Source organism: Oryzias latipes, chromosome 1, assembly GCF_053564925.1.
Source record: "Oryzias latipes strain Hd-rR chromosome 1, Olatipes_Hd-rR_3.1".
Taxonomy (NCBI): domain Eukaryota; kingdom Metazoa; phylum Chordata; class Actinopteri; order Beloniformes; family Adrianichthyidae; genus Oryzias; species Oryzias latipes.
The window spans coordinates 39,328,237-39,353,253 of NC_136237.1; the positions used below are offsets into that span (position 1 = coordinate 39,328,237).

General features: G+C 41.4%; 4 protein-coding genes across 9 annotated transcripts; 3 read left to right on the plus strand and 1 right to left on the minus strand.

Annotated features, from left to right (window-relative positions):
* Window positions 1-1,011: 1,011 nt before the first annotated feature.
* ppp1r27b (protein phosphatase 1, regulatory subunit 27b) lies at window positions 1,012-2,499 on the plus strand. The gene is made up of 3 exons (XM_004065549.5): window positions 1,012-1,685; window positions 1,762-1,912; window positions 2,020-2,499. Exons 1-3 carry the CDS (start codon window positions 1,457-1,459, stop codon window positions 2,141-2,143), a joined length of 504 nt encoding a protein of 167 aa, XP_004065597.1. The 5' UTR covers window positions 1,012-1,456; the 3' UTR covers window positions 2,144-2,499.
* Window positions 2,500-2,570: 71 nt separating this feature from the next.
* On the minus strand, window positions 2,571-5,443 carry anapc11 (APC11 anaphase promoting complex subunit 11 homolog (yeast)). Its single transcript, XM_004065548.5, has 2 exons — window positions 5,283-5,443; window positions 2,571-3,018 (listed from the first exon to the last, which is right to left on the minus strand). The coding sequence occupies exons 1-2, from the start codon at window positions 5,389-5,391 to the stop codon at window positions 2,873-2,875; spliced, it is 255 nt and encodes an 84-aa protein (XP_004065596.1). The 5' UTR covers window positions 5,392-5,443; the 3' UTR covers window positions 2,571-2,872.
* Window positions 5,444-5,593: 150 nt separating this feature from the next.
* Window positions 5,594-12,624, plus strand: LOC101155489 (uncharacterized). 3 transcript variants are annotated; one of them, XM_020708158.3, is made up of 4 exons: window positions 5,594-5,731; window positions 8,592-9,230; window positions 9,313-9,408; window positions 11,352-12,624. In XM_020708158.3, exons 2-4 carry the CDS (start codon window positions 8,613-8,615, stop codon window positions 12,453-12,455), a joined length of 1,818 nt encoding a protein of 605 aa, XP_020563817.1. In that variant the 5' UTR covers window positions 5,594-5,731; window positions 8,592-8,612; the 3' UTR covers window positions 12,456-12,624. The 3 variants fall into 3 exon arrangements, with proteins under 3 accessions (XP_020563817.1, XP_011482008.1, XP_011481966.1); XM_011483706.4 differs by lacking the exon at window positions 5,594-5,731 and adding an exon at window positions 7,230-7,348; XM_011483664.4 differs by lacking the exon at window positions 5,594-5,731 and adding an exon at window positions 7,270-7,439.
* Window positions 12,625-12,800: 176 nt separating this feature from the next.
* LOC101155251 (uncharacterized) lies at window positions 12,801-24,985 on the plus strand. 4 transcript variants are annotated; one of them, XM_078947196.1, is made up of 9 exons: window positions 12,801-12,979; window positions 14,721-15,183; window positions 15,258-15,404; window positions 16,281-16,376; window positions 17,869-18,003; window positions 19,719-19,853; window positions 20,337-21,746; window positions 22,575-22,665; window positions 24,566-24,985. In XM_078947196.1, the coding sequence occupies exons 2-8, from the start codon at window positions 14,731-14,733 to the stop codon at window positions 22,662-22,664; spliced, it is 2,466 nt and encodes an 821-aa protein (XP_078803322.1). In that variant the 5' UTR covers window positions 12,801-12,979; window positions 14,721-14,730; the 3' UTR covers window position 22,665; window positions 24,566-24,985. The 4 variants fall into 4 exon arrangements, with proteins under 4 accessions (XP_078803322.1, XP_011481798.1, XP_011481850.1 ...); XM_011483496.4 differs by lacking the exon at window positions 12,801-12,979 and adding an exon at window positions 14,049-14,271; XM_011483548.4 differs by lacking the exons at window positions 12,801-12,979; window positions 24,566-24,985 and adding exons at window positions 14,049-14,271; window positions 24,100-24,542.
* The last annotated feature ends 32 nt before the right edge of the window (window positions 24,986-25,017 follow it).

Sequence of the window (25,017 nt, forward strand, 5' to 3'; positions counted from 1 at the left end):
AAATCATTTGTTATTGCTATAAACACCAGTATGTGTTTTGCTTGTTCTCCAATAGTTAATGTTGGTGTACCACAGGGCTCTGTACTTGGTCCTTTATGTTATTGTTGGTGCTTCTGGTTAAAAGATCAGGAAGAATATTTTTATTTCATATAAACTGCTGTAACTGTTTAATCGAAATGCTTTTTTGTTGAATGATCTAACATTTACAAACCAAAGATGTCCCTCTATTAACCTTTTCAGTTATCAATGCATACTTGAAAACTCATTTAGATCTACTTTTGACTAAAATTTTCAAACTCACTTAAAATTTCTTTGTAAAATTTCTAATCATTTGTGATAAAAGTAATAAAATTGACATTGTCTTATTGGTTTACTCTGTATTGGGAACGTCCCATTCAGATGAAATAAAACAATTGGTTCATTTGATGCTTTTAACACCAGTATGTTTTTGGTTTCAGTTTTTTTTTCTTCTTTTCCCTAATAAGTTATTTTTGGAGTTGGTGTGCCACAGGGCTCTGCACTTGGTCCCTTATGTTATTCTTAGGGCTGCTGGATAACCCTTGTGCTATGCTAGGCACTTTACCATTGGGAGTTGGGTCATCTAGACCCACTAGACAGTGCTCTGAACCTTTTTTCTTCAATGATTTGTCATCTTCACTGGTGTCCATGGATTACATGAAATCTTTCCACCTTTATCCACCTTTGTCATGGTAGGGAGAACACGTCAATGTAGGGGGGGGGTCATAGGATAGCACAAGGGTTAAATGAACAGTAGGAAGAGTGGTTTGGTCAAAGAGTCTGGCTGTTTTAAATGATTCTTTAAAATGCGGCAGACTTTTCTATCAACACTTTCTTCTTTACACATTTCCCAGCATCCATGTGGAGAGGGACTGTTATACAGAAATGGTCATTTCCACTCCGTTCTTGACAAATATTTACTATTAATATCAACAGTTTTTCTTGACTGTTTATGTCAGTGGAGTCAACGGTCATCACAGGACACTTGGCATCCAGACAATGCAGCAGCAAACCACTTTCATCCTGCCTGGTGTTTACCAGAAGCCTCCAGCGTTCACCCCCACCCCTATGCCAGCTGGAGGGGTGTCCCTCATGCCTTGGATGTGGATATCAGTGTGTGACACGTAGGTGCAGGTTACTGACTGATACCCCTGGAGATGTGAGCTGCCTTCGAGGCTTGTGACTGGTTAGCAGGCGGGTGGGCTCTGGGCCGACGAGCTACTCATCTTCCAAACCGCTGCCATTGGATGTGCGGGAAGCTTCCTCCTAAAATAGCCCAACGGAGCATATAAGAGACATCGGGGAGGCTGGGCTTTCAAGAGAACAGATCTGCGGACGAGTGCGCTGCTCTGAGAAGAACTGACTGGCTTTTTTTCCCCACTGACCCCTTCAAGGAAGCCCAACTGTCGAGAGGACCCTGCAAGCTTTGAAGATCAGGATGAAATACTACGAATGCCCCGTCTCCCAGTCTGTGGGAATTACCAGGTACACCCAGAAGTGTGGCGTTCCACTGTCCTGTAAGGCTGCGGCCTCCCTGAAGCCAGCCCGGAGCGTCCACTTCCCCAACGACATCGTTTTCCAGGACTATGTAAGGCACGGCGAGCTGGAGAGGATCGGACGCTTCATCCGAGCCGGAAGAGTGAGCCTGGGCACCATTTACCACTCAGGTAGGAGTTGGTGAAAGCTCGCCGTCAAGCTGGTTTCCACACGCAGCTGACCGCCTCGCTCTCCATCCCTGCACAGGCATGGCGGCCATCCATGAGGCGGTGCTGTCTGGAAACCTGGAGTGTGTGAAACTGCTGGTGCATTACGGAGCAGACATCCATCAGAGGGATGAGGAGGGATGGACCCCGCTGCACATGGCCTGCAGTGACGGCTTCCCACACATTGCACGGTGAGCATCCGTGGCTTTTTGGGGCTTTCCATCACCGCGGCAACACAAGAAGAAGTCAGATGATCTGCAGGTTCTTGCGGTTCATTTGTTTTGTTTTTGGTTCCTAGATACCTGCTCTCTTTGGGTGCAGACCCCGAGCTGGAGAACGATTGTGGGGAGAAGCCGGCCGACCTCATTGACCTGGACAACAGGGAGCTGCTGGAGCTCTTCGGGTTGGCAGCAAACGACTGAGAGCGGCCAGCTTCTGGGGTTTTTCACTCTCATCTAAAAAGCTGCTGCAAGTGCTGCAGAAATAGGCGAGCAAGAGAAGCTGCGTTTATCGTGGACTCCGATGTCCTGAGCTGCCTCAGTTCTCACGGAGCTGCAGGGCTGAGGAGGACAGAGGCCTGACCAGAGGTGACCGGACCTCCTCCAAGTTAACGAATGGAGCTGCAAGCTGATGTCTTAACTGCTGAATGCTTTCAGAGTTTCACATTTTTTATATATATGCACACATTTTAACCTGTAAATCCAGCAAACACTGTCGTCATTTTGAATCTACTGTTTTTTTTATACTTTGTTTAAATAAACTGAAACAGATTCTTACATTTGTGCCTTTCTGCTCCTCATTTTGTTCCAACTAAAACCCATTTATTAGGCATAAAAAGGCAGAAAACAATGAATTTTAAAGCAACATTTTATTAACATTCCTTTTCTGTGACAACTTTCACATAACTTTCGAAAACGTAACTGTCAAGTTACGTAACTGCAGGTTTTGCCAGCCAAGATGTCATTTCGAGAGTCTGAAATCGTGGGAAACCTCCCAAAGTGACGGGCACAAACGGCCAGCTCAGCACCTAAAGGCGGGAATCCTCGCCTTTTCCTGTGAAGACGTGCTGCGCTCAGAGTCTGTTCTTGTCATTGTCCGCCCAGGTTTTGTGTCGGGAACAGTTATTTGTTGTTGTTCTGAACCGTGACACGTCACTCTTTGAACTTCCACTCCTGGCGACACATGGGACACTGCTGCTGCACCTGCTGGGAGTTCAGCCACTTCAGGATGCAGTGCATGTGGAAGCAGTGGGAGCACTGACCCCACACCAGCGGGCAGTCGTCTCCGGGAACCTTACCTGCAGATGAGGAGAAGCATGGCTTAACTCGAGCTGGGGTGTGCTGATGGACACGAAGTCAAAGTTATATGGGGCATGTTACATCACCAATTTATAAATAAGAATCCGAACTCCTGTAAGTGATGGTGTTGATCTCCACATCATGACCGACTGACTTCATCCTCAACAATAAACGTGTCATGAATCTGTTTATGGGAATCTCTTTTGATAAATGAATGTTTACAGCTGATTTTCTTAAGTCTGCAGATATTTACTGCAGATAAATACAATAAGATAAATATATTTTATCTTATTGTATTTATTTTATATGGACACATTACTGAACATATGTCCAGAGACTAAAAGATGTAATTATGTCCAATTTTAGCCATGATGCTATTTCACATCTGCTGTCCCTAAACAGGATGAAACGAGAACATTTGATTGATTAAATGATTGAATACAATAAAAACAACTACCAACACACATGTATATATCAAACCCATTTCAGATATAGTAATACATTGATTAGAAAATAAAGAATAAAATGAACAGTGATGACAAGACAATGCTGGCTGCTTTAGTCTAATTATTCATAATCAAAGAGACTTTTTCGCAGTAATGCATACAATACACACAAATCACATTTGATTCATTTAGTATAATGATAATTTAAAGTCATGCACAATTTGATTTGCTGCCTAAAGGTGAGCTCATTTATTTTATACAATCCCCCCCCCTAATGAATTGTTTCTTTTTATATATTTCTTTTGCATTGTTGCCATAATCCAGTTCTTATTGATGAGACAATAATTCACAAAAATAGCAAATCACAGTCATCTAGTTAAAATCAGGACTTTAATTACATCCATCCATCCATCTTTGATTGGGATGAAATACATCCCATCTGTAGCGAAGAGGCAATTTAATTAACTAATCAACTTCATTTATTAACCGACCCACCTAGAGGAAAACAGCATTTCTGCAGGTGGTCCTGTTATTTTCCCTTTAATTATGTATCATAACGGCTACATTGCATTGTACTTGTGACAATGGCAAACACAAGACTAAGTAGAATGTTCGCGCATGCGTAGTCACATCTCTGATTCTCAAATATTAGTTAAGTCGTAATATTTAATAAGGAGGGGCAGCTGTTAAACTATAACGAATTCCTATCACAGTATAATTTACCTATTACTTTACAAGAGTTTTCAATGGTGCAGAAGGCTATCCCCTCAGGAATAGTAATGTTATTTAAGAACACTGATAATTTGATACCTAATCAAAATACAATATCCAATGCGGATGAGTCACCGGTAGGAAAAATATGCTTCTCATATGGGCGTACTACTAATATAAAAATACGCAGATTATTTCAAAAGATTTATACCGCTCCCCCGTATATTTTAAATTATTGGAATCAATTTGTTCCAGATATCAACTGGAAAGCAGTCTGGACGATCCCTCATAAGTATTTAATAATAAATAAGGTAAAAGAAGTATCCTTTAAAATTCTCCATAAAATTTACCCTGCCAAACATTATATGATAAAATTTAAAAAAGATATTAATACTGATTGTAGTTTCTGTGGAGATCACCCAGAAACAGTAATTCATCTTTTCTGGCACTGTTTGTCCACACGGAGATTTTGGAAGGAGTTCAGTAGATTCATCATTATTCATGTCTTCAAAGATTTCTCCTTGAAATGGGAAAATGTATTACTTTGTTTTTTCAGGACCCCCAAAAAACAAAAGATATTTTTTATAATTAATTTATTAATTCTTCTGGCAAAATTCTACATACATAAATGTAAATTTACTAATAAAACACCATACTTCCCACAATTCATTAAAGATGTAACTTTTTACATAAAATCAATATCCTTTTCCTCCAACAAAAAAGCTCTCAGAACTATTGAAATTTGTAACTCTCTGCAAATATTTAATGAATCGACTCCCCTGGCTGTTTAACATTGTTTGTGTTGTATATTGATTGTATGTTGTATACTGCATTGATTGTTCTTTATGTTGTATACTTGCATTTGTTCAATAAAGTTATATAAAAAAAATTGTTAAGTCGTAAGTAGTTTGTTAGGTAATACAGACAGAGTAAATGTGAAATTACAAGGTTTTCTATCAAATACGGTTTTAAACGCCATTACGGCTCAATTGCCTTTATGCTACGAGGAAACATAAACATCACAAAGATTTCTTTAAACCGATGGTGGGATTTCTACTTCTTTCTTCACAGGAATTAAACATCTGCACGCGGGCGCGTTAACTCACAGTCTGGACAGCAGCCGTTGAAGGGCATCCTGCAGATGCCGCAGTTTTCATCGTTGGCCACCCACAACCAGGACGCAACTCCGTTCCACTGCTTGATCTTCACCTTCATCCTCAGCGAGAGACGGATCAGGGAAACCCACGGAGCTCAGCGGCAAACGGGACACGCAAGCTAGGCTAGCCTATGTCGACCCGGCGGAGCCTGAAGCGACCTGCTCTGTTTAACACTGCTCGCTTAACGAAGGAACAACAGTTGGGGTGTAATTTAAGTGTTTGACAATATTTTAAAAGGTACTGTTCGTTAGAACTAAGCCATGTAAAACAGTGTAAAACAACGCAAAAATATGCTGCCGTTCTTTCAAACAGCGGTGCAACTTTCTTCTTCCGGTGTCATCACATTTGGTTTATAACTGCGTTGGATTTTAAATGTCGCCCTCTATCGGTGACAAATGGTAAGAAACTGATCACTTCTTCTAATTCTTGCAAAAATAAAATAAAATAGGATAAACAATGGGGGGAAAAACGAATCTATTTAAAATTTAGATAATTTAAATGAGAATTTAAATGCATTAAAAACGTGGACCCTATTTGAAAATACAATATGAATAATTGGTGATGCCCTTTGTGCTCCCCTCCTTTTTAGTTTGTGTTTTAAATGGTAATGCTTTGTAATTTAGTTTTTCCTATTATTTATTTATTTTTTATTATTATTTTTTGCTGTGTTCCTTTGAGCCATTTGTTTAAATGTGTCTGATTCTCTTTTGTTAATAAACGCTAAATAACTTTAACTTTTAAGGGAAAAGCGATTTGTAGTAACTATAAGATAGAAAAGACACATAAGATCTAACAACACAGCTTCACAACCCAGACACAGTCACATAAAATAACTATGATGGCTTCAATTCAATTCTGACGAGACTGACAGTGAAACATCAAGGTGGCAAATAAACGTTTAAACAGATACGCACACTCCTTGCTTTTAAACAACAAATATTTTGAAAAAATTGAAATTAAGAAATCAAAATGTATACATGTGCAGAATCACTGGTGTTTCTGAAGTCTTTCCCAGCTTCTTCAGAACAAAGGCAAAGATTATAGTCTGCCAGTTAAATTCAGAGTCACCAATTAGTCCATGAGGCTTGTTTATGGACTATTTGAGGAAGCCAGAGTTCATTAAAAACCCACAAAACACCAGGAGAATTTGCAATTTAGGAAAGAACCAGAACTTTTTGGCCGTGTTGACAATTATTATTTTAATAATAATAAATATAATAAGAATTATTATTCTTATTATTATTACATTTATTACGGAATCAAGTTCCAAATGTCAACACCATAAAAACCAGAAGACTTGCATTGAGTATCATTTAAAAGCAAAAACAGCTCATTCTTCAAAATGTGAGGGCTTAGACATGAATTAGACATGGTACAAATAGAACCCCCCCCCCCCCCCCCCAAATGTAATTTGTGACAATAATAAAAATAATAAATTTAAATATTTGGAATTATTTAAATTTTCGAGGTTTTGTTATTCTATAATTATTTTATTTGATTTTTTTTCTATAATTATTTTAAGGAGTCATTTATATGTAATATAAATAACCATTGACCATCCCTGGATTTCAGTCTTACACACCTTGTGGAATAAGGATTTGCAAAACAAACAAACAAAACCTAAACATATGTAGAAAACTATTAGATTGAAGTCTGTTTAGATTTTCTTGATGGCAAAAAATGTAATCATATTTTACAGCTTATTTGTCTCCAAGAGCAATCAGTTATAAAGTCTGTGATATATACACACTAACCGCAAAAAGAGTTTGAATTAAAAAAAAGTATACAAAGGGTTTATTCGGTCTGTAAATCATATATTTTATTTAAATTAAAAAAAGAACCATCAGAAAAAATGATCTATCGATTTTTGAAAAACAAAACGTTACAGTTAGAGTCTGTTCAGCCTCCCACCAGGAGGTGGCGCTGCCAGCATTTCATTGTGACTGACTGACTCATTCGTCCGGGTTCAGTTTCAGAAGCTCGCTAACCGTTACAGTTTGTCATCGGTGGCACGGGTAAATGCATTTCTTTACATCCATATAGTTTCCTCACGTTGTATTTCTGGAGGTTTTCCTCATCCGGAAAGTGTATTTGTTTCCGAAGAAGGTAATTTAACAGTCTCTACGGGTTTTGCGTAGTTTGTTGCACGGACAGTTTTTGTTGATCTAGCTAGATAATAATGAAACAAACTGATTTTAACAGAGTTATAATTAGTTAAACAAGAAAGTCACTTGAATGAGAGAAAGCTGAATTTCTGGGGAGTTTTTTGTTCTGTTTGAGTAGCTAGCTCCCGAGCCGCCATGGCATGTCTGCTAGCTAAGCTAGCTCAGCTGCTATGCTGCTGGTGGCCTACCGACAGCTCGCTCGCTAACGCCGGGTCACTGAAGACCCGAACAGAAACGACCCAAACCAGTTTATCAGGCCGTTTTAACAAACAAGCAGGGTTTTATTCATTTAGTTTGAGACTTTTACCGTTTCTCTTATAAGAAATGTACCTATAAGTGGACTTGAATCTCAATTTTCAATTTTTTCAATCAAAGTAGTCCTCAATTCTTTTCATTACTAAAAAAAAATCTTGCAAAAGTTATATAGGAGGAAAGAAGAATAACTTTTGTACTTGAAAAAGTACAAATTTAGAGTTAAAAGAAACGCATCATAAGGTTTGCATGATATGTGGATAACTCGCGATTTGCGATATTATTGATCAATATCACGATGACATATCAATACATGAACAAATACCAAAACAACCAAAAACACCATTTTCTATTTTTTTTCTATTCTATTGACTATTGATTAGCAACTCCAAAGGTGTATTTCATGATGTATATTCAAAAGATAGATAGGTATGCAGCAATAAATTACATTATTAGGGTGAAAAATGGACTGAAAAGGTTTTCAAGTCTATTTATTTTTGCAATCTAATCTTTAAAGCAGATTGTCTTAATAGAGCAGTGGAGTCTTGCATAAACACCTCCCTGCTGTAAAATTTAGTTTAAAACGGCTTAAACCGCTCCAGAATTCACTGGATTTATGTTTTGTGGGTGAACGCTTAAAGAGTTACAGTAGTTCAAAGTTAAAAGTGTTAAAAGATTCTTCTAGGGAACATTTTGCTGCTACTTTGATTTAGCAGCGAATCGTCTTCTAGATGAACCTTTTAAAAGCCCCGTTGCTTTGAAGACCTGTGAGAAGAAGATTTGGATGACCGGGAATCTACAGACACCGTAGTTTGATTCAGCTTTTTTTCCTGTTTTGAAGCTTTAGATTGGGCCCCACAGGATGCACTCGAGCAGATCCGAGTCCGGTCACAGATGGCAGAACTCTGAGCGAAGTTCTCGGCAGTGGGACGACCCCAACGAAAGAAGAGAGAAGTGGCCTGAATCTCATTGGGATTCCCATCACAAACATCACAGGGATGAACACAGCAGCTCTGAGAGGACCGGCAGAAACGTGGAGGCCAGCGACTCGCCGCAGAGACGCTACAGCAGAGACTCTCTGAGCAGAGACTGGGGCAGAGGGAGCCCTGTGAGGAGACGCGTCTCCTCACCTGTCTGGGATGGCTATGAAACAAAGAGGCGGAGGTACACGGCCGAGTATACCGACCACGAATACAGGCAGAGACACGAGTCTCCCCGCAGGCTGTCAGCAGATTTTTCAAACAATCAAAAAGGTACTGACTATAAATATGCAGCATCGCCGGATGATGATGAGGATGACTTCAGGTACAGGAGATCCCCTCCTGATTCCTGGCACCGGCATCCACAGGACGCCTACAGAAAGAGATCGGACGATTTAAGCGACAGGAGCTTTCCCGGTTCGTACAAAGACAGAGATGATCAGAAACGGAGGCAGAATTCTTCTCAGGAGAGGAGATGGTCTCCAGATCGCCCCACAAAGGTTGGTCCAGATGCACAATATATGTGGGTCTTATTATTTTCTAAATTGTCCAATAAGTGAAATGCTTCTACTTATAAAACAGATGCACTTCAAGGATAAAGAGCATAAGGACAGCCCCCCCACAGCAGAATGCAGACAACACAGTGCAGGAGTTTCCATCAACAGATCCGGCGGGCAGGTGAACTTTTCAGCTTCTGCTTTGAAAAAAAAAAGCGGTTTACTTCGGGTCTATTCAGGCTGGACGCATTTGGTTCGCTTAAAGTCAACCAGAGTTCATTTCCCCTCCTAATCTGGAACAAATGTTCAGTCTGAATCCACCCAAGTGGACCCTGGTCTGGAACCAGGACTCGCTCTCGGACCCATCTTTCGAGGCGGTCTCTGTTTGTTTCCAATCTGGACTGAGCTCCGGTTAGCTCTGACTTTCCTCAGTCTCAATGCGCTCCTTCCTCTGAGGGGAACAACTGGGCCAAAATGGCCACCGTAGCCGGGCATTATGGGATACAAACACAGCAGTGGAGCAACACTGAGACACAGCAGTCTTATTACAACAACTTTTATCATGATACACATTGCTTCTCACTGTTTTCCCAACAATCTTTGTATCATAAACGCGTATCAGAGTGCCTTCTTAGCCGACATCTCCTCAGTAACCGCCCTGCAGCGTGCCTCCGCTGTACCAAAGCAACAGTAAAGCACGTTGCACTTGACGTGATACAGATGTTCAAAGTTAGTCTGGAAAATACAAAGTTTGAATCTGTGAACTATTCCGACAAAGATTAAAAAGCGCAGAACTTCCATTGCGTAATTCCTGACCAATGACGGCAGAGATCTTTAGTCACATGGTTTTGTTGACAAACTTTGGCCCGGGACAGAAATCTCCGGGCAACAGCAGTCTGAATACAGACGTGGTTCAGGGCTCAGTCTGGACTAAATGGATGTGAATTCTTTGGAGGTCCATCAGATTACAGAAAGCATAAACTCTTTAACATCGAGCTCAAGCGATGACATTCTGTAGAGCACCACGACTATTTAACCATTTACGAAGTGGAGAACAGCCTTGTGCTCAAGTGTTAACGCAATCCATGTAAATCAGCTGGTTTTGTTGCAGCGAATGCAGTTTTGCAACGTCATGCAACACTTTATGTTCATATCGATGAAAGGCAGATATGAAAGGCGCTTTTGTCTGCGTCAGAATCAGCGGATTCGTGTTGAACGGTCAAAGAGTTACGGTATGTAAGAGGCCACATCTCTTATTTTAAAAGGTTTAGCAATCAAAACATTTAATTTGGGATCACTACACTACCCAGAATTCCTCGAGGGGCCAAAAGGTGGGTGTCAGAGGGGTTGATGGAAAGTTTTTCTTGTGAAGCTTTTTGTTCTTTGTGTGCACCTTTTTTCTGCAAAACTAGCTTTTGTGTACGGCAAACTTAATTGACATTGACTTAACCAAAGTTGTACTAAAACATTACAACAGAGTTTTTAGCTCTGTGAACAGAATACAGAACACAGTGCATTGTAAGATGTAAAAAAGAAAACAGCAAAACCACTAAAGGTGAACCGCGTTGAAGCGAAGGAACCACAGAAGAGCGGTTTCAGGTCAGTAAACACAACCAGAATTCACACTCAGACGAACCGGATTAGAAGAGGCACTGTCCATTTTAGAAAGGAAAACAAAAGGATTTCAGGTGCTGTTTTTGGTCCAAAAACACTGAACTTTATCCATGTGGATAATTCTTAGCAGACCTGCAATACAGCTGTTGCTTAGCAACTAAATCACAAGAAAACACAGATAAAATGCAGCTCGTGACCAGAGGGAAATCTCTGTGGAGCTGGTTCTGTCTTTATTATCCCCTACCTACGAGATGTTTCCAGACACTCTGCTGCATCCTAAGTTTGAAGGTAAAGCGAATAAAAACCTGAAGTTCTGCATTTATCCTGGAGTGATCACACTCTGCCTCAGAGAAACATTTAGCCAAAAGCAGCATTCTGGGTTTATGACTGAAGTATTGTCTCCATAAGATCTTAGACGTTCAGGGAACTCAACGGCTGCTCATTCTTTTAGAGCTTTCTAAAAATAGAACACGGAGGATCTCACGACTCTTCCCTTCTGCTTCCTGTCAGGCTCTGACAACCGACGACGCCACAAAGAGCAACGAGGCCAAGTCCTCCACGGGCTTCCAGCGCTTTCTGGAAGTTCTCAACCAGGGCGTGAATGTGGACGACCTCACCAAGATCGTGACTCAAGTTTCGGATCAGCGTGCGTCTCCCAACCCTTTTGGGAAAACCGTGGATCGTGCTGGAAAGCAACAGAACCAGGAACCAAGAGGTTGGGGGGAGAGATCTCACGCGCTCGCTCCCGCTAAGCCTCAGCAGAGGTCGCTCAGTCCAGAGCGGAGCTCCGACGCGGAAAAGTGTCTTCCGAGGACCGACGGCAGAGACGCGTCCAAGCCTCCCGTGGCGGAGAGGGTTCTAACGCCCGAGGAGGAGCAGAAGCGGAGGCAAATGCAGGGCGTTCTCCAAGCTATCGGTCTAGATCTGGGGTTTGAAGAACTCGGCCAAATGTCCAGCCGGATCCAGGAGCGTCTCTACGGGAAGAAGGACGAAGATGGCGGCCAGGGCGCCAGTCAGGAGAGGAGCTCGAGACAAGCGTTTGCTTCAAAACGCCGAAGTAGATCGTGGTCTTCCAGCCGGTCCAGTTTTAGCCCGCTGACCCGCAGCCCGGACACGAAGAAAGACTCGTTAAGTTCTCAGAGGGACGAAGCGCATCAGCCCCCTCCCAAGCAGAATGCCGACTATGGCGAGTACAGATACGAGGACAGCAGGTCCAACTGTCACGGAAGTCCGGCTTCGCTGCACCTCTCTTTTCCGAATTCCTCGTATGCTGCGACTCAGCCGCCCCCAGCGCTCCCTATCCCCACGTACCCGCCCAAGAACTGGTCAGAGTTTTTGTACCCGCCCCCTTCCCCTGCCCTGCCCCCAAGCTTGGCTCCTGTCAGACCGGGTTTTTTCCTGCCTCCTTTTTCTGGCGTTCCCGCCGGTCTTCCTGTGGCCCCCCCAAGCATCTACCCCCCTGCACACCATCCAGCTGGACACTTTTTCCCGCCACTCGTGAACTCGCCGCGTTTCCCGCCGTCAGCCGTAAACACGGTCCAAACCCTGAACCATTTCCCAAACACTAAAGCCAAGCCGCAGGCGCGGCCGCGCTGCCTGCAGGTGATTAAGTGAGCGGTTGAACGGGCGGGGGTCAGGTGACCCGCACCAATCCCCTTTTCCTGCACTTTTGGTTGATTTCTTAGAAAAAAGTTTAAAAACGGTCCACCATGTTGTTTCATGGGAACATTATGTATCTGTTTCATGTTTGTGAAATAAAAAAATTCTCTTCTATTAACGGAAACGAGCAAAAGCTGCTTCACAGAGCTGCAGGTAAACTGCTCACGGTCATTGAGCAAGGCACTTGAGCATACAGAGATGGTAACGCTTTTGCGGCAGACAGGAAATTGACGTCAAAATAAAAGTACGAGAAACGCGAGGCTGCAGGATTGTGGATGTAGTGACAGTTGGAGATCGCGTGAGTGTCGGTTCGGAAGCAGCTGGGTGTCACGGTAACTCAAGGAGGTCGGAGGCCAACAAAGCCTGCTGAATTAGTCCAGAAAATTACTTTTTACTGATTCTGAAGGTGAGGAGTCCTGAGAGTGAAAAGGAACCTGGACCTGAACCGGAACATCAGGAGATCTCTGCAACTGTTTCAGGTAAAAACCTCCAGAACAGGAACCTTCATTTATTGTTGCTAAGCAGGTTTGAGCAGTTACTTTAATGGTTGCAGGTTCAAATTCCAGGTTGTTTTTTTTTATTAAGTTGTAAATATGTATCAAACCTAATTCAGAAATGAAGTAACAAAAAAGGAAAGATGAAAATTGAGGAACATGGAAGGAGATTTTCTAGACCAATTATTCATAATCATGGTTTCAGCTGTGCATCAGTGTAATTAGTTTATTATGAGGAACATAAAAAAGAACAAAGTGAAAAATCAAACTGTACAGATGAAAAAAAATCTTCACATTTGGTTCTTTCATAGAAAAATTCTGTCTTGTCGTTTCTTTTTTTCATTTTTATTTTATTTTAAAATAAGTTTACTGTCAAACTTTTATTTTTCTGTTCTTTTTTATGTAAATTGTTCTACCAGTTTACCGAGTAAACGTTCTTTAGTATCTGAGGAAGAACAGGCAAATCTATCCAGAACAAGAAAAGCTCACTGTGGAGTTTTCCTTGATTCAACGTTGTCACATTATAGTTAATACTTGTATGTAGTGTAAAATGTAGATACCATAAAAGTAAGTGGAAACTACACATTTACATGTAATGGGACACAAATGATCATTTCTGAGTTTTTTATTTCTATATTTGTATTCCTTTACCTGTCTGCAAAAGCAATTGTATCTAAAAGTTGTGGTTTTACACACTTTAATTTAGCTTTTTTTTATACAGTCTTTAAAGTAGTCATCCTTAGGTAGTTAGACACGTATAACTGATCTCCTGAATTTGAGTTATGGTAATCCCAGAAAATGCAGATGAAAGACACAGAATTTAAGTTATGAGAGGCTTTTGCTTTGCTTTTAGAGATGTGAAGAATGCTCTACACAGATTAAAGCTAAGAAGATTTAATTGTTTTGTAATCCTTATTGAATAATTAGAACATTACAAGACATGGAACTAGTTTAACCGAACCGTTTTGGGATTTGTCTTCCCTCCAGCAGGTGGCGCTGTTACTAAATCTTATCTCAACTTCACGGGTTTGAGGGGAAAAAGGTCCTCCGGCCAATAGGGGACGCTAATGCGCCCTCTGCTGACAGAGAAAAAGGCGAGCTCTGCATCCAAGGACCAGCCTTCGGGCTCTCCTTTCTTTAATCGGGCTGTTTTGGGGCCATTTTAGGCTCACTGATGCTAATTTATTTAATCTTTATTGCCGAACCTTTGTTTTTGTTCTGCAAACAAACAGCGACAACCGTCGACGCAACAGGCGCGTTTGACCAGCGGAAGTAAGGTAAGAATGTTAGCTGTTATGCTAGGCCTATAACCTGCTGGACAACTCACAATAAAACTGTCCATTTGCATTGAAGATCACATGTTGTATTACAATCCCTAGTATTGTAAACTACAATTCTAATGTTATGTTTTGGTATTTTATTAATTGTTTCTTTTTATATTTCTCTGTTCTGGATATGTGTAAATGTCTGTCATCTTTTGAAGTTCTTTATTAGTTTTATTGAAAAACAGCTGAATAACTATACCATTAAAAGTTGGGTGTTTATTGAATTAAAAAAAAACTCAACTTTGTGAGTCTTGCGTTTTTAAATAGTTATTATGTCCAGTAAAGTGAAAACATGATTGAATTGGTTTTATTTTTTTATTAGAGTGGCTAAAAACTAAAATAAGAATTCTGATATTTTCTCATTAATCTGATTTTTTTTTCCTATTTTGTTGTAATTTCAGAACTCTGGCAATGAATCCTCGTGACTGGAGCTACTCTTTCCAGAGACAGCATTCATTCTCGGAGGCACATCGCCTTAGAGATGCTGGCAGTTCTAAAAATGTCCTCAGGCGTGAAGCTGAACAGGACCTTCGCCTTGAGCGCATATGCCGCCCCAACACCCATTCTTCCATCAGCAGTGGGCCGTATCCGAAGGAACCAAGTCCTTCTATCCAGAACTGCAAGGAGTCTGAAGCAGAGTGTCCGGATGGGGAACACTCAGACCCAGAGCTGCTGAGAAGGAAAAAAGAGCTTCAGGAGATAGAGGAACGAATCCTGCTTAAAAAGGCATTCATTGCTGTCAAAACAATTGGACTGCTTGAGAAAAAATCCTCAGATCAACAGTTGGGTATAGGTCCAGGTGAAACTCTTAAAGACAGGGTAAAGGCCATTTTACAGCGACACCCCCAAAGCTTTTTCCATAAGGTAAATAGCATTTCAGGTCACAGTACTGCAAAAATGACTGCATAACAAAGCGTGAATCATCTCTTACTGTTTAGATCCAGAAGCCGAAAGGGATATTAAAGACGCCTCTGCTCAATGAAGGCGGTTCGCTATTGGAACCCCATCCTCTGAAACTCAGAGTACAGTCACTCATGAAGCAGAGACACCATCAACCTGCTGTTCTACCAGCCAACAGAGAAAAGGTCAGTTCACATTTCTGTGATTGAACAAATAAGTGTAGACATGCTGTTTCAATTACCCTTAGATTGAGCGTTTTAATGTTCAACTTGTCTAAATGTAATCTTTTATGGTAAATTAGAAGTGTTTTAGTTAGAAAGAATAAAGATCCTACATGGTTAAGAGGCACAAAAAAACAGTTTGACTCATTCTTGTTCATTTCTTTAATATAAGTTACATTTATGATTTAGATAGCAATTTTTTTCTACCACTTTTTTGTTATCAAACAAAACAAAAACATAAACACAGTATTGCTGTTTCATTTAAACAAAAAAAAAGTTATTTTACAATTTTAAAGACGCACTCTGATCATTTTTGGAGCTCTTTTAAAATGTTCCCAGGGTTTTTTAATTGTGATTATACAGTTTTTAGCCCAAAAAAACCCAACAGATGTTTTCTTGAACATAGTTTCTGCAGAGCGGCAGGAGTTCATTAGAAATTCACCTTAGTTGTGGGCGGGACTATTGGCACGAAACAAAACCGCCCCCCTTTCACCTCCCTGTTACTGAGAGTTCTCTGTTTACACGCTCTCTCACTAGCTTACAGCCCCAACCCAACATTAACAATGCAGCCAAAACTGTGAGCAATATTGGAGCCGTCTGGTTTGTGAGTCATCAGAAAAATGCCACAACATCATGTTAGAAACACCCAAAACACAGTTTGTTTTTAATCAGATTGAGTCTTTAAACCTTATGGGGGATGACTGAGAGCATCTTTGAAAAACACCAATGCCCCGCCTTTACGTTTAAAGAAAGTGATGAAACTTTCCCACAATTTGTATTTTTCTACATTGTGTTGCTTTCTACTCAACTGTCACTGCGTGTTTTTAATTGTGATTCTAGACTCCGAACGTCCCGGTTCCTCATCACGCGGAGAAGGGCTTCGAGCTCTTTCTAGGGGCGCTCGGCAAAGGGGCGGCCGCCAACTTGAAACCACAGGTAGGTCCCGGTCAGGCTCCTCCTTCACACGCCGTTTTGTAAACTCCCCTCATCTGCACAGCAGGTTTCTATCGGTGGAATTTGTAAATTCATATGTTTTATTAGGTGGATTTAGAAAAATTGTTAAAGTGACTTCACTGAGGAGCAAACATCCATCTTGGACAGTATAGAACAGGGGTCGGGAACCTATGGCTCGCGAGCCATATATGGCTCTTTTGATGGTCACATGTGGCTCGCAGACAAATCTTTAATTATACTTTTTTTTTTCATTAGACCAGTCCTTCTCGGGCGCAATGCGATGCCAGACGCGCGCAGTAGTAGCGGTGCTTGGAGAAAAAAATCTGCGCCAGCACTGTCACCACCCGGAACCCTGTGAATTGCCGTGCCTAAAACTGCGCGCTTCCATCTCTGAGAAAGAGCGCGCAGTTGCGGGGACGGGATGTGTGAGGAAGAAAGCAGAGGGTGGGGCTGAGGGGTTGTGGGGACAGGCTGCAGGTGAATCGCGTAGGGATTGTAAAAACGTAAAACCCGCTGCCCGTCACTCACTGCAGCGTGTGAGTGTGTGTTTGGCTCCGTATCTGCATGTGAGCAGTTTTTCTCACATCTACAGAACATTCAGACCTAAGATCACGTTTGAAGTCTCAACGCCTGCATGATGAAGCAGAAACTCACCACGTATCAACCAGACTAGACCATCAGCAAAACTACCACGAGAAATACTCATCATTTATTAGAAACAGCATAACGATGTTATTAAAAAGAATCCACAGACTTATTGTACTTTAAAAGTGTTGAAATTACATCAAATGCACACATTCACTTGTATATTTAGTTTTAAACATATTGTCGCGGACTGAGTTTAACTTGGCTGTTGGGCAGCGTTAAAAGTTCTGGAGTCCATTGAATGCATCATGCAGAGATCTGATTGGCTCTCAGTTCTGTCGCTCAGCCTGTTGTTAGGTAATTTGGACCAATGGGGTTCAGCTATGGGCCGAATAAGGGAAATGGGAGGGCTGGAGCGGCAGTGAGGGAATATAAAGTTGGGAGAAGCGCTCTCGTCTCGTCTCGGCGGGAGAGTTTCAGGAGTTGTACGGCGTTTGTGGCGGTCTATAGTAACCAGAATAAAGAACCCTAAAAGAGGTTAAGTCTCCGTGCCTCAGTGTGGGAAAGGGACACTACATTAATGTATGGCTCTTTCGAAATTACAATTAAAAATATGTGGCGTTTATGGCTCTCTCGGCAAAAAAGGTTCCCGACCCCTGGTATAGAACATCAAACACATACATTGTTTTGCTAAAGAACGAACCTGTCTTTGCACCGACAAACTAAAGCAGCATGAAAACCCTGCAGAAACACTTCAGCAATGGTATTTAATCCCCTTTTAAAGTTGTGTTGCTGCCATTCTCTAAATCCTGGTTTGAATGACAAAAAAATGATGCGATGGGTCACCCTAAAAACATTTCACTCATTTCTTCTTCTGGTGTTTTTATAGACCTCCTCTGCGCCGCTGCCTTCTTCCAGCCGCGGCGTTGCCTCACCTGCTAAAGGAGCGAGTCGATCTGACGAGGCGTTTGAGCGCTTTCTCAGGCTGCTGAACAAAAACGCAGAAGTCAACCCTGATGAGATGGTAAGATCTGGACAAATGTCCATGGAAGTAGTGCATTATGGGAAATGTTTTCATAGAGGAATCACGATAGTAGATATTTTTTAACCCTAAAATTAAAAGTGAAGACAAAAAGTTAACCACTTAATTGATTATTTAAGTTGATTTATGTTATATTTATAGACGAGTAAATCCACATTTCCAAGTCTTTTGGAAAAAAAATTGCTCTTTTTTTTAAAAGAAAAAAACGTTTAAAACATTTTAAACATCACAACTACACCAAAATAGGACAATAATTCACTTTCAATCCAGTTTATAAAACACCAAACCATAACAGAGGCTTTCAAAACACAAAAAAGGGAGAAACATTAAACTAGTATGAATAAAGTATATTTTATAGTTCAGTGCACAAAATTCAATAATACCAAATAGTTTTAACTGTATAATAATATTAGTTTATATTATTATTGAAGAGTTTTCAATGTAATTCGCTGTGCTGTGTTAGCAGTTAAAGAACCACTCCGAAAGAAAAGGGTTTTTAAGATTTTCTTGTGGCGTTTTTCTCATGATGGAGGACGTATATAAAGGAAATTGAGCTAAAAAATGCATTTCTGATTATTTCTTTATTCCAATAATTGTTAATAAGGAGCAGATGAAAAAATGCCATTTAAAAAAAGCCTGTAGCTGTGATGTAGCTGCTACGATCGTCACCCCACAAGCTCCATGCTCCACATCATTCTGATGCATCCACTTGTAGACGACGTCATAATCTTTATAAAAAGACCACTGGGAACGCTTTGAAAATTCATTTAAAAGATAATCGGAGTGGGACTTTAAGTTAATCTCCAGCAGATTCAGAGTCAGTGAGGACATCTATTGTTGCATATTAAGCTGGACAAGAAAGAGAAAAACACTGGAGTTTCTGTCTAAAGACGGAAAGAGATGAGGACCTGCAGCTCAGGGACGCGTTTACGGAGAACAGACGGAAGACGGAAAAAAACCTGGAAACTTGGGATGGGTAAAGTTCAGGTTTTAATTCAAAGAATCTGCCTGAACTTCAAGACTCGTTAAAAACAAAGTGTTGGGTCCAACCGTGAAGACGGATGGTTTCTGCCTCTCCAACTGAAATTCTACTTTTTAAAATTATCACGGAATAAAGGGTTTCCTTTGGAAAATATGACACTATGAGCTCTTTGAGCTGAGATGGAGATGTGCTATGTAAAGCTTTATGTTAAAGATTAATGTTCTGCTTTGAACAGGAAGTCAAAACCGAGGAAACATGAGCTTTTTAAATGTTTTTTTCACACAAATGTTTTTAGAACTCTGGCTGCTATTTCAGACTTTCCAACTCTTCATAGAGAAATCTTAGAACAGCCTAATAGTAGTCAAATATATACATATATTTTAAAGTCATTTTCTCAGGGCCGTCCTAGTGGTGTAGTGGTTCGCACTCTGGCTTCACAGCCCTGGTTCAAATCTCAGCTGTGAGTTTCTGTGAGGAGTTTGCATGTTCTCCTCGTGCATGCGTGGCTTTTCCACGGTCCAAAAACATGCTACTCTAAAGGTGTGAATGAGTGTGCGGCCCTGCAGCAGACTGGTGACCTGTTCAGGCTGTACCTGCCCCTCACTGAAAGGTGGCTGGTTCAGCTGCCCCGTCACCCAGAAAAGGCATCCAGCAGCTTCTGAGGATGGATGGATTTTGGTTTTTCTTATGACGGCGTTTGTCCGACATTTCCCAGGCCTCCGATGGGCCCCCACCCTTTCCCAGCTTGATCCACACGTCACCTGCAGACGAGGACATCAGCGGGCGGCGCGACCTCCACGCCGTTAGGAACCTGAACAACGCAGCGGATTCAAGCGTGCTGAATGAAAAGGTACATTGATTGATTGATTGATTTTAAAGCATTGTAGTCAAAGCAATAAAGAATTTACACAGTTTTATCAAACTCATTACAGAAATGATGAAAGGCATAATTGGAATTATTCAAACAGCTGTCGATCCTTAACTCTTCTTGTCTTCATATCATGAAATCAGAGCTTCTTTATACCTTTTCTTGAATATTTGGATATTTGTACATTGTTTGAGCTCATTACTTAACCCGTTCCAAAGTTTAGTGCCACACACAGAAACCTTTCCCATCCTGAGTGAGAACAAATGTCGAAGTCAGTTTGTGTGTTTTTGTCGTTCCTTTCTATCGTTTTTCATCCAGTGAGGAAACTTGAAAAAAAAATCTCATAGTACTTTACAAAAATGACTTCAATAAATATTTTTCTGTGCTTCAAAATAAATGATTTCAAGTCGTAAAAATAAAATCAAATATTTAACTAACATTTAACGTTTGCTGGAACTTTCACAGCTTCCTGTTCCCAGACAAAGTTCTTCTTCGTCCATAAACGAGGAGAGCAAAGTGGAGAAAGGTTTTGAGCGCTTCCTCAGCGTGCTGAACAAAGGAGTGGACATCAACCTCCTCAGTAAGATAGTTATGGATAGTAAGGAGGTAGTTCCCGCCCTTCTCCCCTCTGTGGAGCGGAACAAGAGTGAGGAGCCTCTCAGGAGGGGGAGCTCCTGTTCCAACAGCGGAGCTCCTCTGCCGGGCTGCATCCAGACCAGCAGTGCAGAGTCAAGGACCGACCGTCCAGAGTGGTCGCTACCCGAAACCGCACAAGACGAGAGGCTCTGCAGCGTGAACTCCGACAACCGCGCGGCGTCTCCTCTGGAAAGGAGGAAGAAAAGGAAGTTGGAGGATGAAGAACTGCCACGCTCAGAGGAAGCGTTGAAGCAGCTGCAGGACATTTGTAGAACTCTGAAGCTAAACATGGCAGCAGAGAAGATGAGCAAAGAACCGGATCGCACGCAAGGAGGGAAGACCGGGAGCAGGCGGGTCAGCGGGGAGCACAGCGGCTCCTCCTCCTCCCCCAGAAGTCGCAGCCGCTCGCCACATCGCCACAGGAAAGATCAAAAGTTGAAACATGGCGGCTCTCACGAACGAAACAGAATGAGTGTAATGCAGCCAGAAGAAGAAGATGCTGAAGGTCCGGTGGGCAGCGACAGAAACCGACAGGAAGCATCTCCTTACCTTCACGTTTCTGCTGCTGCTGCATTCCCACATTATAGTTTGTACCAAGACCCACGTTTCCCCAGTGACCTCGCCAACGCCACCAGAGATGTGGCGTACCCTTACTGCTCGTTTCCTCAGAGCTACAGCACGCCGCTCGCCCCTCCCCCCGACGTGCATTCCTGCCAACCAGCAGAATTTCACAGCCCCGCGTGGACCGACCCTCAGTGTGGATTGGAAAGCGCGGCCCCGCTTTGGGGTCTCGACCTTTCCGCGTCTGAAGGTCAGACCGGATTGTCTCCTTGCGACGCCAACAGCAGGTCTCGATTCCTAACAGTCGTCGACACGCAGGCTTCTTTGAACACAAAGTCCTCCAACGGGTCAAAGCCAAAAAAAAAGTATCGACCATGGAAGAAAAATAAAAAACCAGACAGAAAAAGAATTCGTAAAAAGAAGGACAAGGGAGACAAACCTGGAGCGAAGCCACTTTCTTCATCGAGCAAGACGACCAAGGCCAAGACATCACAGCAGCCTGCAGCGCCACAGGCTTCCGGGGCGCCGAAGGCATCCGTGGCGCCGAAGGCACCGTCAACGGTGACCTCCCCGGCAGGAACTTCCCAGGCGGGCCGTGTCGCTCCGACTAAGCCGTCGGAGGAGCGGAAACCACAGCTGCTGACAGAGGAGGAGATAAAGGCGAACCTGAGGAAAAAGGTGGGAGGTTCCCGTCTGCTTTCCAACATTCCAGACAAAATCCATCAAAACATTCGGAAAAGTTTTTTTCGACTCTTTTTTCCCCTCCTTTCATTTTCTTGTCTTTGGTCCACTTCCGCCTCTGTTCCTCACACAGCTGTGCTTCAAAACCACATTTCTGTTTTTGTGTTTCATCAATTTACATTTATATGCATTTTAAAAACTACAGGCGCTTTTGGATTTGATTTGATTTATATTATCAAATTAAATAAGATTGTTTCTAAACAAATTCAACATCTATGCATTTGGCTAATAAAAGATTTGCCATAAATGGCATTTAACCCTGCAGAAGGCAGGATTTATTCAAGTTTTTCATCATAACGCCATTTTAGTGTCAATACTTCTGATCAACTCCTCGTTTTTTCCTAGAGGTTTGCATTTGGGATTTTGAGCAAACTCCCATCCTGCTTTGCGTGTCTGATCCAAACCAGGAAGTGCCAAATATTGCATTTCTTTCAAACATCTCTGATGGGGAAATTTTTCGAATGTGTATTTAATTAAATGTCCTTTTTAAAATAATATATCTTTTTGATTGGCTTTCCTGTAAGTGAAACGTAGACATAATGTCGTCTATGGGCAGATCAAACTTCAGTAAACCTCCCACTTCATGCGTCGTTGTACAAAATTTAAGGGAGGAAGTCGGATACACGTCCACGTTCAAGACTGTTTCTTTAAAAGAAAGAGAAAACATAAAAAAACGTTGCTTAAAAACAGCAGCAAAGAGATTACAGAATGTGTTTTTGTCTCCAAAAGGCCCTAAAAGTTTTGTTTTTTTTGTTTTTATTCCAGCTTCAAGCGTTTAATGAGAAAGCAAAGCTTGCTAAGCAGATCTACCGGCCCTCACAGCCAGACGACTCGCTGTCCCTGGAGCTGAGCTAACGTGAGTTAAAGCACTTTCTCTTCCGTATTTGAAGTTTTAAAATCTTTACAAATTTACGCTCTTTGAATTGATTTTAAAAAAACAAAGAACCGAAGCAGAAATGTAAATAAAGGGTGGAAAAGATTTACAGTCAGAGAATTTACAAAACTACTCAGTGTAGGAATATATAGACATTTTGAACATTTTCTTTTTTTGTGAGGTCTTAAATTTGATCTACATCGGAACATTTTTTTTTATTTATTTATTCTATACAGGGACAGCACATATTGTTAAACATTCCTGTCAATATGCCAGAGTTAGCCAAAGGCCTATTTTTCATCTGCAGTCCCCGGGTAGATGTCAAAATCACCCTAAAAGAGCAAAATAAAATTATTTATTCACATTACATTACATACATATATTAAACCGACTGGATATATTGACCGCATTACAAAACTATGTAAAACTATCAAATGAATGAACTCAGTAGGGGTGAGATTATAGAAGCTCGCTTCTTCCCACTCCTTTTCAAGCAATAAATCAAGCTTTACTTGACTTTAGTTACTGATCACTGTATTTAATTAAGCAAATGTGATTTAAGTGACTTTTTTTTGTTTTATTTTCTGTTTGTTTTAATCTATGCATTTTATCATTTCTGTAATGAGTTCGATAAATCTGTACATTCTTTGTTGCTTTGACTACAATGCTTGAAATCAATCAAATCCAATCAAATCAATGGACAATACATTCAGTGAAATGAGCAGTTAACCTTAAAAGTAAATTGGCGACAAAACAATCCAAAATCAGACAATCCAACATCCATTTGCTTAACTATGCATAAATTATGATGACGCCTGAGGGTGACAAGCAGGTTCTATGTAATTTTTAGAAGAATTAACAAAAGTAATCTTTTTCATTTCCTTAGCAACGGAGGTTTTTTTCTTGACCACGCCCACATTTCTAGTAACTTCATATTATGTCGTATTATTTCGTTCAGCTTGAGCCAGGGATTCATGTGTTAAATGTTCACGATATTCCGATGAAAAATGTGCGAGCAACAGGAAAGCGCCACTTTTGCAAGCTCGCCATGCTAACGCCGCGTTCAAAATCTACAAACTTTATTTCCAACATTTTTCTCAAGGAGCTGGGAGGCGATAGTTTGAAATCCCCATTTTCTTTTTCTTTTCTTTTTTTCAATTCAAGATGGCAACCTCTTCCTGAGGTCAAAGGTCAATGAAACTTTGTGGTTGTGGACTTAACCTGGTGTGTTGTGTGTGAAAGGTAGCATGAACACGTTTTCTTTTCATGTTGTTACCACCAATGGCCACCAAGCTGTAGGTCGTGTGGCCATCCCATAATAATTTTAGAACTTAGTGTACTTTGGTTTCATTATTTCACTTTGAAATAGATTCTTTAACCTCATGAGAGATCTCACTGTCATGTCACTCGCTGAAGCTCCTCCCCTTCTTTTGGTGTTTCCTGCACCAAAACCGTCCGCCTCCGGACCCGGTGGTGTCGTGCGAATGTCCCGACTCTGGGACGGCACGGGACGGATCCTCTGTCTGCGGCTCCACACGTCTGGTCTGCAGCCTCCGATCACATGAAGGATCCTTCAGCTCCGTGTTCCTTCTCCTCCGCTGGAGGGGGAGCGGGAATTCTGGCGGCTTCCATATCCGTCAGGATCTGCCTCCAGACTTCAAGACTTTACGGCGGAAACATTTAGCAAATTTCTGAGCAAAGAAAGCTCATCGTTTCGCATTTTACCTTTGAAATGTTTCATTAAGTCATCTGAACAGATGCATCCATAGAAAACAGAACATTTTGACATGTAATAAGCCTGTTTTTTTAAGTTTTTTCTTTCAATAAAGGAGATTTTTGTGTCTTCCCTGAAATACAAATATCAATTTTCTTTTCCTTCCAGAATCCATGGTCTGAACAGACGGATGTGAGGTGGGCGCCGGTTCTGGCGGTTCTCAAACCAACACCTTTATTCATTTCAGTTTACCAGACGGTTAATTTCATTCCCAGCTGAACTCCAGCGGCAGCTGCATGAGAAAATACGCCGTAGCCGGTCCACCTTTATTTTCTGTGAGCGTGCTTTTATTTTGAAGTTTACTTTAAAAAAAAAAAACAATCCTTCTGTAGGCTCTGCTGTTAATTCTTTTTAATACATTTAAAGTAATGTTTCTTCATGATTTACGAGCGTACTAGAGATGATCTGAAAACCACATTTGCTATAGTTATGGGTGTTTGTTCCACACGTTTACCTTTCATTGTGTTGGCCTTAAGCTGTAATGTACAGATTAGACAAAAAAACAATAAATATATAGTTAATGAGTAATTCTGAGAGATTTTCCCCTTTAAATCTGCTCA